The 13,278-nt window shown below is 47.1% G+C and overlaps 1 protein-coding gene across 3 annotated transcripts in view; it reads left to right on the top strand.

The window, feature by feature from the left end:
* MDM2 (MDM2 proto-oncogene) overlaps nt 1-13,278 on the top strand; it is a 33,219-nt gene that overhangs the window by 10,236 nt on the left and 9,705 nt on the right. For all 3 annotated transcript variants that reach the window (XM_069975003.1, XM_069975020.1, XM_069975011.1), the window contains exons 5-8: nt 9,159-9,208; nt 11,136-11,200; nt 11,300-11,372; nt 11,488-11,648. In XM_069975003.1, the coding sequence (XP_069831104.1) occupies nt 9,159-9,208; nt 11,136-11,200; nt 11,300-11,372; nt 11,488-11,648 (349 nt within the window). The remainder of the gene's footprint in view (nt 1-9,158; nt 9,209-11,135; nt 11,201-11,299; nt 11,373-11,487; nt 11,649-13,278) is intronic.

Below are 13,278 nucleotides of genomic sequence, written 5' to 3'. Positions count from 1 at the left end.
ATAACAATCCAATAACATAGCACGTTTCACACAACCAACTAGAGGCTGTCCATAGACCCGGGGTCGCACATTGTACATGTAGGCATTACAGCTTTGCACAGATGGTATGTACGAGATTGAAAGAGAAAACGTAACCTGTTAGCCGACAGTCCGTATGTATAACAGGATATTCAAGGCCAGGACTAAGTTCTGTCCTTCGTAGCAGCCCAATCAGCTGAGTTTAGCAGGAATGGAGCGACCCAACTCCTAAGCCTCACTACTAACAGAACAAACCATACCTCACAAACACATTCATTCATCATCCACACACTGCAACCTACCCGCCCCCCCCATCCCAACCCCCGCGGGGGAACTGGTCCCTCCAATCAAACCTGCACCGGGGAAGCAGTATCAGGTACCGCCAGCCACTGCAACCAGACCTTATCGAATTTTTTTGGGCAGTTCCTCTTTTGATACAGCACCCTATACAAGGGAACATAGGAATTCACTAGCGTTTTCCATTGCGAGAGCGACGGGGTTTCAGGAGACTTCCATGCCATAATCACCACCTTCCTGGCACAAAATAACAAAATCCGGAAAAAAAGACGCCGGTACGTACCAAAAACCACGGTATCTATAACACCCAGTAAACATACCTGGGGAGATAGAATCCTAGGAAACTCAAAATGTTGGTGTAAAAACAATAGTACCGAGGACCAGAAAGGTAGCACCTTAGGGCACGAAAACACAGAGTGTAAGAAAGTTCCCGTGTCACTCTGGCAACGGAAACAGTTGTCATCAGATGCCATTCCCAACAGTTTCAAGCGGGCCGGGGTGTAATAGACCCGGTGCAAAAATCTGAACTGTATCAGAATATCTCGGGCACTCACAACAGAGGACAGAAAGTAATCCGTAACATCCTCCCAGTCATCAGCCGTGAGTTCAGGGATATCCGCTAGCCATTTAGTATATGCTTTATCATATGGTTTCTGGCTCACAGACTGAAGAAGGGCGTAGATATTAGTCAGGGGTTTATCCAGATCCTCCGTTCGCAACAAGGTCTCCAGAGTAGACTCCGCTAGGGAGACAGTACTTGTCCCAAACTCAGCCCGCACCAACTGTCCCAACTGCAAGTATCTAAATGGATGGATTGGAGGGCAGTTCAGCGATGTTTGCAGATCCCGAGCCGACAGGAGCCCAGACGACCCAGAGAATAGTTGTCCCAGATATTTTAATCCCCTATCTGTCCAATATCTCATCGCCGGGTGTCCGGCAAAGCGCGGCAAATGGGGATTCAACCACAGAGGAGTTTTTTGTGACAACCAAGAGGTAGCATCAGTCAATTTCCTCTGGGACTGAGCCCACGCCACCACCACCGCCCTCACCGGAAGCAGGGGAGCATCACCCGGCTTTTTATATCTGTACAGCGAATTCGCCAGTCCTTCATATGAACCCGCTAGAGCCCCATACAGTGACGTGGCTGCGTTGCTATAGTCCAAGTCCAGCCACCAATGGGCATAAACCAACTGGGAGGCAAGATAATAAGCATAGAAATTAGGAGCAGCCAGTCCACCGCACTCCTTGGGTGCCTGTAGGGTAAGGAGGCTGAAGCGGGGGGACTGTCCCTGCCAGTAGAAGGCCCGCAAGACACTATCCAGTTGTTTGAAGTAAGAGAGCAACAGGGGGGTGGGGCAATTATGAAATAGATAGGTGAATTTAGGGAGGTAGATCATTTTAACAATATTGATTCGCCCGAGAAGCGAGAGGGGGAGAGGCGCCCACAGCTTCAGCTTAGTCTCGGTATGGGCTAGCAGGGGATCTAAATTCAACTTTTTATAATCCGAGACGTCTTGGGAGACTACCACTCCCAAATACTTAAATTGTTGGACAACAGTGATGGGGACAGGGTAAGCCCGAGGCGACGACACTGAACCTGGAAGGGGGAAGAGGAGCGATTTATCCCAGTTCACACACAACCCAGAGCAAGCCCCGAACTGCTGCAATAGAGACAACAATGCAGTGAGGGACGGACCATCATCCGCCAGATAGAGGAGGACATCGTCCGCATAGAAGGAGATTTTCTCCACCAAGGAGCCACGAGGGATCCCTCTGATAGAGACTAGTTGTCTAACTGCCACAGCCAGGGGCTCTATGGCCAGTGCGAACAGGAATGGGGACAACGGGCAGCCCTGCCTTGTGCCCCTACGTAGGGGGAAGGGGGCAGAGACATCCAGATTTGTCCTAACGCGGGCTATGGGGTCAGAATATAATAACTGGATATAGGACAGGAAAACCGGGCCCACATTGCACCTTCTCAACACCTCCCAAAGATAAGGCCATTCGACTGAATCGAATGCCTTTTTTGTGTCCAGTGAGAGAACGAACCACGACGCCCCAGTCTACAGGCATCTATGTTAAGAAATAACCTTCTGACATTAATGTCCGTAGCCTTACCGGGCATAAAACCGGATTGGTCAGGGTGTACTAAGGAGGAGATGACTCCACGCAGCCTATTGGAGAGTATCTTGGCAAGGACCTTAATGTCAGTGTTGAGAAGAGATATGGGGCGGTATGAGTCAGGGAGTAAGGGATCTTTCCCCGGTTTGAGGAGTACTACAATTAAGGCCTCTCTCATACTAGCAGGGAGAGAACCCATCTCCAAAGCCTCGGTGAATAGTGAGAGGAGATGCGGACTTAGAAGTTCTATTTGGCTTCCATACCAATCATTTACCAGTCCATCCAACCCCGGGGTCTTACCCGGAGGGAGGGAGGCGATAGCTGAGGCCACCTCCTCCAGAGAGATGGGGGCCTCCAAGGCGGCCGCCTGTTCCACGGACAGCCTCCACAGGGGGAGAGAGTCCAAGAAGGTCTTAATATGCTCCCCATCAGAATGGAGACGAGTATCATATAAGTCAGCATAGTAATCTCTAAAGATAGTATTCACCGCGACTGGATGAGAGATTAAAGAACCAGCCCCCGTGGAGATACAGGGCACAGACGCGCATGGGCTCTCAGCATGGGCTAAATAAGCCAGGAGCTTACCATTCCTGTCCCCAAAGGCAAACACAGAGGCCTGAGTGGACAATACACGACGCTTGGTTTTGTCAGTTTGCAAAAGAACATGCTCCCTCTGTAGTTGGAGCCATGCGCGTCTGTGAGACTCCGTTGGATCGGAGGTGAACCGAGTTTCGGCCTCCTCCAGTCTCCCCTCCAATTTTTCCTCCCGGGCGCGTAGTCTTTTCCGGAAAGTAGCAATTCCCAATGTGAACGCCCCCCGGATCACCGCTTTATACGCATCCCATCTAACATGAGGGTTAGGGTGAGAGGAATTGATCTCCCAGTAATTAGTATGGGCCCTCTGAACTGCGTCCGTCACCTCTGGAGTCTGCAGCCAGGCCGGATGGAGACGCCACAGTCTAGACTGAGGTGCAGGCTGAGTCCGAAGGACCACAACTATAGCTGAATGGTCAGATATACCTCTCGGAGTATACATAATATCAGAGACCAGCGGAAGGAGATCTGGAGACCCCATAGCCAAATCAATCCTGGATAAAGATTTGTGTGAGGCCGAGTAACAGGAGTAGACTCTAGCAGAAGGATTTTTTAACCTCCATATATCGTGTAGGCCGAATGAATCACACCAGGAAGTCAACGACCCACTAGCAGGATCACATCCAGACATACGATCCAGGGAGGGATTGGGCACTGCATTAAAATCCCCGATCACTAGTGTGGGGGCTGAAGGGAACGTGGAGATTATAGAAGTGACAGATTCAAGGAGTGAGATTTGGAATGGGGGAGGGACGTACACAGCTACCAACGTGAACGTAAAGCCAGCCGCCGTCCCGTGCAGTATCACATAGCGGCCATAATGGTCACATTCCACCCTACAAGCGGTAAACGGGAGCGACTTGGCCACCAGGATCGAAACCCCACGGGAGTAATTAGAATAGGAGGCATGGTAGCCATGCGCTATCCATGCCCTCCTCAGGGCTAACACTTTCTGTCCAGTGAGATGGGTCTCCTGAAGACAGACCACATGGGGGCTGTACTTCTTCACGAAATCCATCACAGCGGCTCTCTTGAATTTGGAATTAAGGCCACGGACATTCCAGGCCAATACCTTAATGACCGCCATCAGGATACACGTCCAAAGGAGGGAGGCAGCACCACCGGCGCCACCCCAAAATACCTGGAGCCGGGAGGAGGAGCAGGAGGTCGCAGACCAAACACACACCAGTCACACACAGACAAGGACTTCCACCTATGCATGTATAAAAAGGAAAAGGAAAAAACAACCGTTAATAGAGGAACACAAAACAACAACAACATTCCTAACTATAGAATACCACGGGGTATCCTGAACCCTGTCTAGCACTAATCCCAACTCGTGTAGACCTATACCCAACAACTCTAGAGTAGAGTGAGTCAGCTAACACAACCAGCTAACATGAAAAGGAGATATTGAACTAAACATATACTTATACTTAGCTCCTACAGCTCCTAACTATTAAGTCTAGCTTTACCCCTAGCTACACAGAAAGGCACATTTCGTTATAGCATTATTTATGCCCCATGTAACGGTCACGGATTCAGAGGCCTCGGACTCCCGACTCTTCCCCCTCTTGCGGCCCGTGCCCAAGCAAGAGCATCATCAGGGTTGTTGAAGAATCTGGTGGTCTGTCCATCAACTACCCGCAGTCTGGCCGGGAAGATCATTGCATATGAGAAGCCTTTTTTCTCGAAGGATCTTGCGGACTTCCGTGTAGTTTGCCCTTTGTTTCCGAACCGCTACTGAAAAGTCAGGGTAGAAGGAGACCTTCGTGTTGTTGTAGATAACCTCTCCCTTGAGCCTGACCGCCCTTAATATAGCATCTCTATCTCTGAAATTGAGGAGTTTGGCCAACAGCGGTCTCGGGGGAGCCCCAGGCGGAGCCGGTCTTGAGGGGACCCAATGAGCCCTTTCAATGGCAAAATGGGGGGAGAAGGTCGATGGATCCAGTATATCTTTCAGCTAATTCTCTAAGAAGGCGACTGTGTCCGCTCCCTCAGAGCGCTCCGGGAGACCCACCAGCCTAATATTATTGCGTCGCAGCCGATTTTCGAGGTCATCTGAGCGGTCAGCTGCCAGTGAGACCAAACGTTGTAAGTCTGCTATTTGCGCCGGGATAGGGCGCAGAGTGTCCTCCAGATCAGAGGTGCGCCTTTCGACCTCCGAAGTGCGCTCCCGAAGCTTCTGGAGATCATGTTTAATGATGGTAAAGTCCTGCTTTAGGTCGTCAACTTTGGACGTCAGGGTAGATTGGCAGACATTAATGGCCTGTAAGATTTCCGCAAATTTATGATCCATTTGAGAAGCCTCCTGAGTGGGGTCAGCCGGCGACATCTGAGGCGACGGGCTCGGAGATCCCTCAAACAGAGACAGCGGGGATGACGGTGAGTTTTCAGGAGAATGTGGTCTAGAGAATTGCCCAAGTCGCTGCGCTGTTCTGGCTCCGATTTGCGCCTTAGGTTTCGAGGAGCCTGCGGCCTCATCCTCAGCCGCATGCATGTCAATTTCGGGATGCAAGGCAGCCACAGTAGCCGGCTCAGAATTGTCCACGCCTTGTGTAGTCTTGCGCCTGCTACTTCTCTTCCCTCTCATCTGAAACGCACTGCCCAGGCAGCAGAGGGAGCAGGAATACGGTCTCAGTCACTCGCTATGGGTAGCAGACTACAGCAGCACAATACAGTACACAGCACCGGGCAATAGCTGGGGTCACCAGGCACCTATGTAGCAGCGTGCAGGTGGGCACTCAGTCTCTCCCACTATAATGATGAGGCAGGGGAACAGGGGGGCCAAGTGGCTACCTGACTGGGCCAGCAAAGCTCGAGCAGTCCGGGGCCTCACAGGACAGGAGCACACTATATGTGCACGTCAGTTGCACACTAAGGACAGCAGTCCCACTCACCACCGCACTGTCCCCTTCAGCCTCTGCTGCACGCGGTCTCAAGATGGCGGCCACTACTCGGTATCGGGGAAGACAGCAGGTTCCAGCCTGCTCACCAGCGCCTCAGATCCCTCTGTCTGCGACGACCGCAGCTCCGGAGCGATGCCGGTCACGTGACAGACTGCCGGGCGCAGGATAGAAGCGGAGGCTCGCGGTAGATGGCGGCGGGTCCGTTGGACCGGGAGGACCCCTCCAAAGGAGAGTCGGGATCCGGACGCCACAGAGCCCACCTCCGGTCTTCTTCAGCAGCAGGAAAAACGGCCCAGCGAGGACCCGGACAGCCGATGCCGAGTCCGTCCGGCGCGCTCCAGCAGGGAAGATGGCGGCCGCAGCCAGGGAGCAGGAAGGCCGCAGAGGCACAGGACCGGATGGAGCCGTTCTAGTTGTCGGCATACACTCCAGACCCTTTCCGGTACGTTCAGGGGACCTGGGGCAGCTTCTGGGTGCCACTCTGGTTGCCGGGTATCAGGATGGCAGTCAGGATTTTAGTCAGGGCTGCAGGAGCTCAGCGCGGTGCGTCTTCTCAGCCCGCCATGCAAGCCCCTCCTCTGGAGCATTCCTAATGGTGAGGAGGAGGGACTGAGGGGTGGTGCAAAGTTAGGGCACAGATATTCCCGTTTAGCACGAGCTTAAGGCTTAAAAGTATTTTTTAGGACAATAACTGCATCACCTGCCGAACGGACCCCAGGACAGATCTTGAATTAAAAGCAGCTATCCAAATGTACAAGTGGTTTGGGGGGTCAGATTGTGGGTACAGAGTCACTTTAAGTGTTAGGGCTGCTCTTATATATAGCACTAGCCTTTGCGCTAGATTAATAATTGCAGACTGGAGTTAGGGCAGTATTACACGTTCGGATTTAAACGATTTTTTTGTGTAATAGCAGACAACGAGAACTCGTTGGTCGTTTGCTAGAATTCAAACCTATTTTTATCGTTTGATCGTTCGGTGTAATAAGAAGTCATAGCAATAGCGACGACAAAACGACTGCAAGACCGATCATAGGTAACGATTATTGTTCCGTGTAATTGAGCAAACGATTTTGGGTTGTTTGCCATAGTAGTCTTTTGAGATTGTTTATCGTTAGTCATTAGAGATGAGCGAACATGTTCAGGTTTGAGTCCATCTGAACCTGAACGATCGGCATTTGATTAGCTGGGGCTCCTGAACTTGGATAAAGCTCTAAGGTTGTCTGGAAAACATGGATACAGCCAATGACTATATTCATGTTTCCCACATAGCCTTAGGGCTTTATCCAACTTCAGCAGCCACCGCTAATCAAATGGCGAAAGTTCAGGTTTGGATGGACTCGAGCATGCTCCAGGTTCGCTTATCTCTATTAGTCATCAAAAAAACGTTGTTTGTAATAGTACCCTTAGACTTGCTGCTTTAAAAGGGTACTCCAGCGGAAACATAGTTGCCAGAAAGTGCCAGAGATTTGTAATGTACTTCAATTTAAAAATCCAGTGATCCAGTACTTATCAGCTGCTGTATGTCCTGCAGGAAGTGGTGTATTCTTTCCAGTCTGGAGAGCAGGAGAGGTTTTCTATGGGGTTTGCTACTGGTCTGGACAGTTCCTGTCATGGTGGCAGCAGAGAGCACTTTGTCAGACTGAAAAGAATACACTTCATGCAGGACATACAGCAGCTGATAAGTACAGGAAGAATCCAGATTTCTAAATAGGATTAAATTACAAGTCTCTGGCACTTTCTGACACCAATTGATTTTAATGTAGAGGTTCGTGTGTATGCTTTTGCTTACCAGTTTTAGCTGATGTAGCAAGTATTTGCTGTAAGCGCTGCTTACATTTTCCATGAAGCCTCTGCAGGGAATGGGGTGGAGTCTTGTCACTAATGAGATCAGTTTTTTGTGCGTTTTCATTCGTTCATTTATTTATTTATTTTTTAGTAAGAAAATGCCACAAGGCAATTGACAATTTTTTTTTTACATATATATAAAATATAATATATATATTTTTTTTTTTTTTTTTTTTTTTTTTCAAGTCTTCAGGCTGGCTGTTTCTTTTCCATATCGATTGTCAATTTTCACAACCATTTGAGCAATCACAGTAAAATAGGAAAATCACACAGGAAAAATGTTAACACAGCCTCAGGGGAAGTGGATAACAACAGTATGTCCTGGTTTTTTAGGCATAGTAAAATATACATAGAGCTGAGTGGGGAGTGGAGGGGTCTGTGAGCAGCAAGATGGGATCTAATAGGTAGCATAGTTTACAAGTCAAGCACTTCTTCTGACACATTAAATACTATTGGTTAGGCTGGTGATCACATGACCCAGTTACAGTAATGAAACCTGTGCATGCAGTTGTGCTGGAAGTAAACAGATGGCAATGTTAGACTATTGAAGGCCTATTTTGCAGATCTAAGATGTCTTTGTGATCATGTGGTCTTTTTGAAATGCCAGTCCTTTCCTGAGCACCATCTCAGAGCACTGGGGGCAGGCCCGCCGCCGCCCATCCCCAGTATGTCCATATTCCCTCCCCTCTGTGACACGGCTCCATTAATTCTAATGGAGTTGCATCACAGAGGGGAAAGGGTTTTGTCACACTGGGAGGTGTGGCGGCTGGCCTGCCCCCAGGGGTTTGGGCTGGTGCTCGAGGAAAGACTTGACGCCAAGCATGGGAACTGGGCGGCAATTCAAAAAAAGGACCCTGACACCAGAATCCTGGCGCTGAGTGGCTAAGGGTGAAGAGGTAGAAAAAAAACTTTCGCTTCAATTTGGCAAGGTTGAGAAGAAAATAGAAAAAAACATGTACCAGATGGTTTATTCACTTTAAACCGTCAAGTGAATGTACCATCTGGTCCAGTCTGCAATCATCATTAGCACAGTGCTAGCCACCAATGATGGGGCTGTGTGTAAGAGCAACCTAACTTGCATCACATGCAAACAATAAAATTGTCTACATCTTCATGATTATCTGATGTAGTCACATCTGTAATCTTTGATCCAGTCCTCTCAACATCATGCAGGGCAAGTTGTTCATGGGTTTGTGTTTATTAATGTGTAGATTATTGGGCATATGAGGGCACAGCTTTTCACAAGTAGGTGCTGTTGTAATAATGATATTGATCTTGTTATATTGCACAATTCGTATGGCATTACTGTAAAAGCAACACTAAGTGCTGGTATAGACCACATCTAATTGTAAAACATGATCTTTTTGTTTTTAGGAGGCTGTATGCAATGATTTCTAAAAATCTGGTGACTGCTGATTCTGAAGGTAAAATTTTGGCTACATAAAATCAGTTAATTTAGATTGAGGCATTATGTAGGGTACTGAGGATACTAACTGTGTGATTAGAAAATGGACTGTCCTAAATAGCACAATGCTTTTCTTTAAAGGGAACCAATCACGCTAAAAATCCATCTTAAGATAAGGAAACGTGCTGGCACATCACCCAGCACGTTTCCCAAACATCTCCCTGTAACCTCCGTGCCCCCCTCCATCAGTCAGTTATCTTACTTTGAAGAAGTCCCGCGCTGTATGTAAATTTCCAGCAAGTAGTCACGGTGGGCGGATTTAGTCATGGTGGGCAGAATCAGTCACAGGTCCTGGGCGTGAAACGCAAGCCGCCCGGTCACGTGGATGGAAGGCAGACCTTTTTAATCACGCCCCTCTGGGCATGATTACAGCCATTACAGACGCCCAGGACCTGTGACTGATTCTGCCCACCATGACTAAATACGCCCACCGTGACTACTTGCCGGAAATTTACATACAGCGCAGGACTTCTTCAAATTAACATGACTGACTGATGGAGGGGGCACAGAGGTTACAGGGGGATGTTTGGGAAACGTGCTGAGTGATGTGCCAGCACATTTCCTTATCTTAAGATGGATTTTCGGCGTGATTTGTTCCCTTTAAAGGAATAGTTCAGAGAAACATGGCTGAGAAACATGGCTGCTTTCTTGCAGAAGTCATACAGCACCTATCTATGGGTTAGATTGCATGAGCATGAGAACTACAGTACAGTACTCTGGTACTGTCACTGTACAGTGAACAGTGCCCAGTCTCTGCCCTGCTCATTGTGTTTATGCCAGAGCTGCTGCTCAGCCAAACAGCCAATTGGCAGGGTTGCTGGGTGTCAGCACTTTTAGACATTGAAACTAAAAATAATGCTGAAGAAATGTACACACAAAACCATATGTAAAATCACAGCCTCTCTGCCGCATCTCACCCTCCGCTAAAGGTCAAAAGAACATAGAGCCAGGAGTAGTCCCTAAATGCCATCAAGTCCCCAGTGGGTGCCGGATGCAGATTGTGCTGTAAAGAGGATGCTATAGATATCTTCAAGAATAATGCAACTGTACCACAGAACTAAGGTCCATGCACTAATCAATCAATCAATGCTCACTACACTATACCAGTGCAGACCCTGACCAGCATATGACCAGGATTTAGATATTTATCTCATACACTGGTCAGGGTCTGCACTGGTATACGGTAGTGAGCATTGATTGATGGATTAGTGCATGGACCTTAGTTCTGTGGTACAGTTGCATTATTCTTGAAGATATCTATAGCATCCTCTTCTTTACAGCACAATCTGCATGCAGCACCCACTGGGGACTTGATTGCATGTGGGGACTACTCCTGGCTCTATATGTTCTTTTGACCTTTAGCAGAGGGTGAGTTGCGCCAGAGAGGCTGTGATTTTACATATGGTTTTGTGTGTACATTTCTTCAGCATTATTTTTAGTTTTACTTTTGGACATTGGTAGGCTTAGTCCATCACTCTGTGCAGCACTATCTATAGGGTTGTGGTGCAGCTTGGGCCCAGTCTAATCTAGGCGGGCTATACAGACATGTTGTGATTTATATCCTTTTAGGCATTGGTCAGGAATGTATAAATCCCGAAAAAAAACTTAAATAACTACAGCTAAGATTTTTTTTCTGTTTTAGGGTATAAACCCACACACCGTATACACAGCAAATACGCAGCAGATGTGATGGTGAAGATTTGATGCTGTGTTCAGTTATTTAGATCTAATCTGCTGTGTATTTGCTGCGTATCGCAGTAGTAAATACGCTGCACATACGGTGTGTGGGTTTATACCCTAAGCTTAAATTCTAAGCCTTATCTAGTATAAGTTATAAAGATGTATGCCACACAGTATTACCTGCCTAATAAAATCTTCTCTTGCAGCTGGCTGTATAGAAACTTTTGAGAAAGAATCCAGTAATTTTTCACAAACAGAGAGCTGTACACAGGTAACTTTTTCATAGTTGCTTCATAGTGATTTCCATGAATTATGAACATAAATGATGAATATATAGGCAGTGGCATAATTTATATATACTTTATTTTAGGGTTCAGCTGAGGAACTACAAGAGAAGATCACTCCATCTGCATCATCCCCTAGGAAAACTCACAGTGAATCTGGTAATTTGCTTTGTTTTACACATTAGAGTATGGCACTAGTGGCACTGCTTAGCAAAGGTGTGTTATTTCACTAGTTGCTTATGGAGAATATATATTTTTTTTTTACTTTGCATAGAAGAAAATTCTTCAAATGGCCAACCATCTGAGCATCAGAGAAAGAGACATAAGTCAGACAGTATTTCATTAACCTTTGATGAGAGCCTTTCCTGGTGGGTGATAAGTGGCTTACGTTGTGATAGGAATAGCAGTGATTCAACAGACATCTCTTCTAATGCAGTAAGTAAGGCTACTAGATGACCATATGCTAACCATATAGCTTTATATTGTTTAGTCAGGGCTCCTAGAGGAAATTCAGGTGGGTAATGTAAGAATTATGATAGAGACTAATGTGTACCTTTAATGAAGAAAAGATTTTATTGTGTATAGTTTACAGTTAATAAGAAAATTGAAAGTACCAACCTATTTATGTTTTTGTAATTGTAAGAAAAACAGTAGTAGTACAGTAAAGCCATGGATTACAAGTAACTGGGTTTGATAGCATTTTGCAAGACCAGCTTAATAATTGTACCTTGGTCAACAAGCCAGATTTCTTATATGAGCAGCCCTGTGTCCCTATCCCGATATTGTACTGGGTAGTGAGCCCTCTCATTTTAAAGGGCAACTCGCGCATTTTTTCCCCCTTAACTAACACACATTACAAAGTTATATAACCTGCCTGGAGCTGTTCCGCCTCTCAAACCCCCCCCCCCCCCCCCCCCCCCCCTTTCCCGGAAGTTAAAAAAACAAACAAACATACTTACATATTTACTGTCGACCCCGTCCTCTTCTCCTGCGGGCATTCCGTGACTATGTCGTCACAAGCGGGGGCGGGCCTGGTCATCCTCTTCTTCGGCGTCTTCCTTTATAATGAATGGAAGTGAAAAGGCCGTGCACACCGGCAGCCTTTTCATTGGCTGGAATGCATCAACTGGCTTCCAGCTTGCTCAGCTCTGATAGGCTGAGCAAGCTGGAAGCCATGTGATGCGATCCAGTCAATGAAAAGACTGCCGGTGCGCACTCGCATCGGCAGCCTTTTCGCTCTCATTCATGCCGTGGGACCCCAAAAGCGAGGAAGAAGATGAAGACGTGGATGGGGTTGACTGGGACCGCGACCGGTGGGATTTTCGAATGCCGATCAATGTAGGAGGGATGGTAAGTATAGGGTCTGTGTTAGTGTTTTTTTTTTTGTTTGTTGGTTTTTTGCTGACACTGGAGTTGTCCTTTAACCCACTGCTACCTGATAAACTCTGCTGGTGATTGGATGCCTTCCATCTCTTCCATTGCTTGTCTACATCACCGCTGCTTTTCTGTTAACTAACCCCTTTTTACTGATAGTGTTCTTTATTAATACAGAACACCTTACCTATCTTATTATCTGGTCATGGAATTAATCGTCTGCTCTTCAATTATTTCTTATGAGCGAACTTGCTTGTGTGTATGTTTTGCATGGTATTAAATGTCAGTTCTTGCCAGTACAGGGCGATAGACACCATATTGTGACATTGCATTGTTAGCAAAGATCTGTGTAGGGACTTTGAGGAACTCAAGGGGGCAGGAAAGGATTAATACAAGTATATTTGTATGAAAATGGTTTTGCAACTGTCTGTATTGTTTTAGTTCCCCATCATTTTCACAATATCTTTGTTGCTACTGGATGAGAACAAAGTCTTGTTCATTGCTGGTGGTGGTGTGTACAGATCTATCACTTTCAGACAGTCCTTTAGGACATATAGAGTTGTTTACACCATGTGATGGTTTAGGGCCCTATTACACAGAGTGATAATAGGCCGAATCAGGCTGCTTCGGCTGTTTATCGCTCTGTGTAATAGAGACCAGGATTAGCCATGACTATAATCATCGGCTGGTC

The sequence above is a fragment of the Dendropsophus ebraccatus genome, chromosome 1, assembly GCF_027789765.1.
Source record: "Dendropsophus ebraccatus isolate aDenEbr1 chromosome 1, aDenEbr1.pat, whole genome shotgun sequence".
NCBI classification, from domain to species: Eukaryota; Metazoa; Chordata; class Amphibia; order Anura; family Hylidae; genus Dendropsophus; species Dendropsophus ebraccatus.
This window is presented reverse-complemented; position numbering and strand designations above follow the sequence as displayed.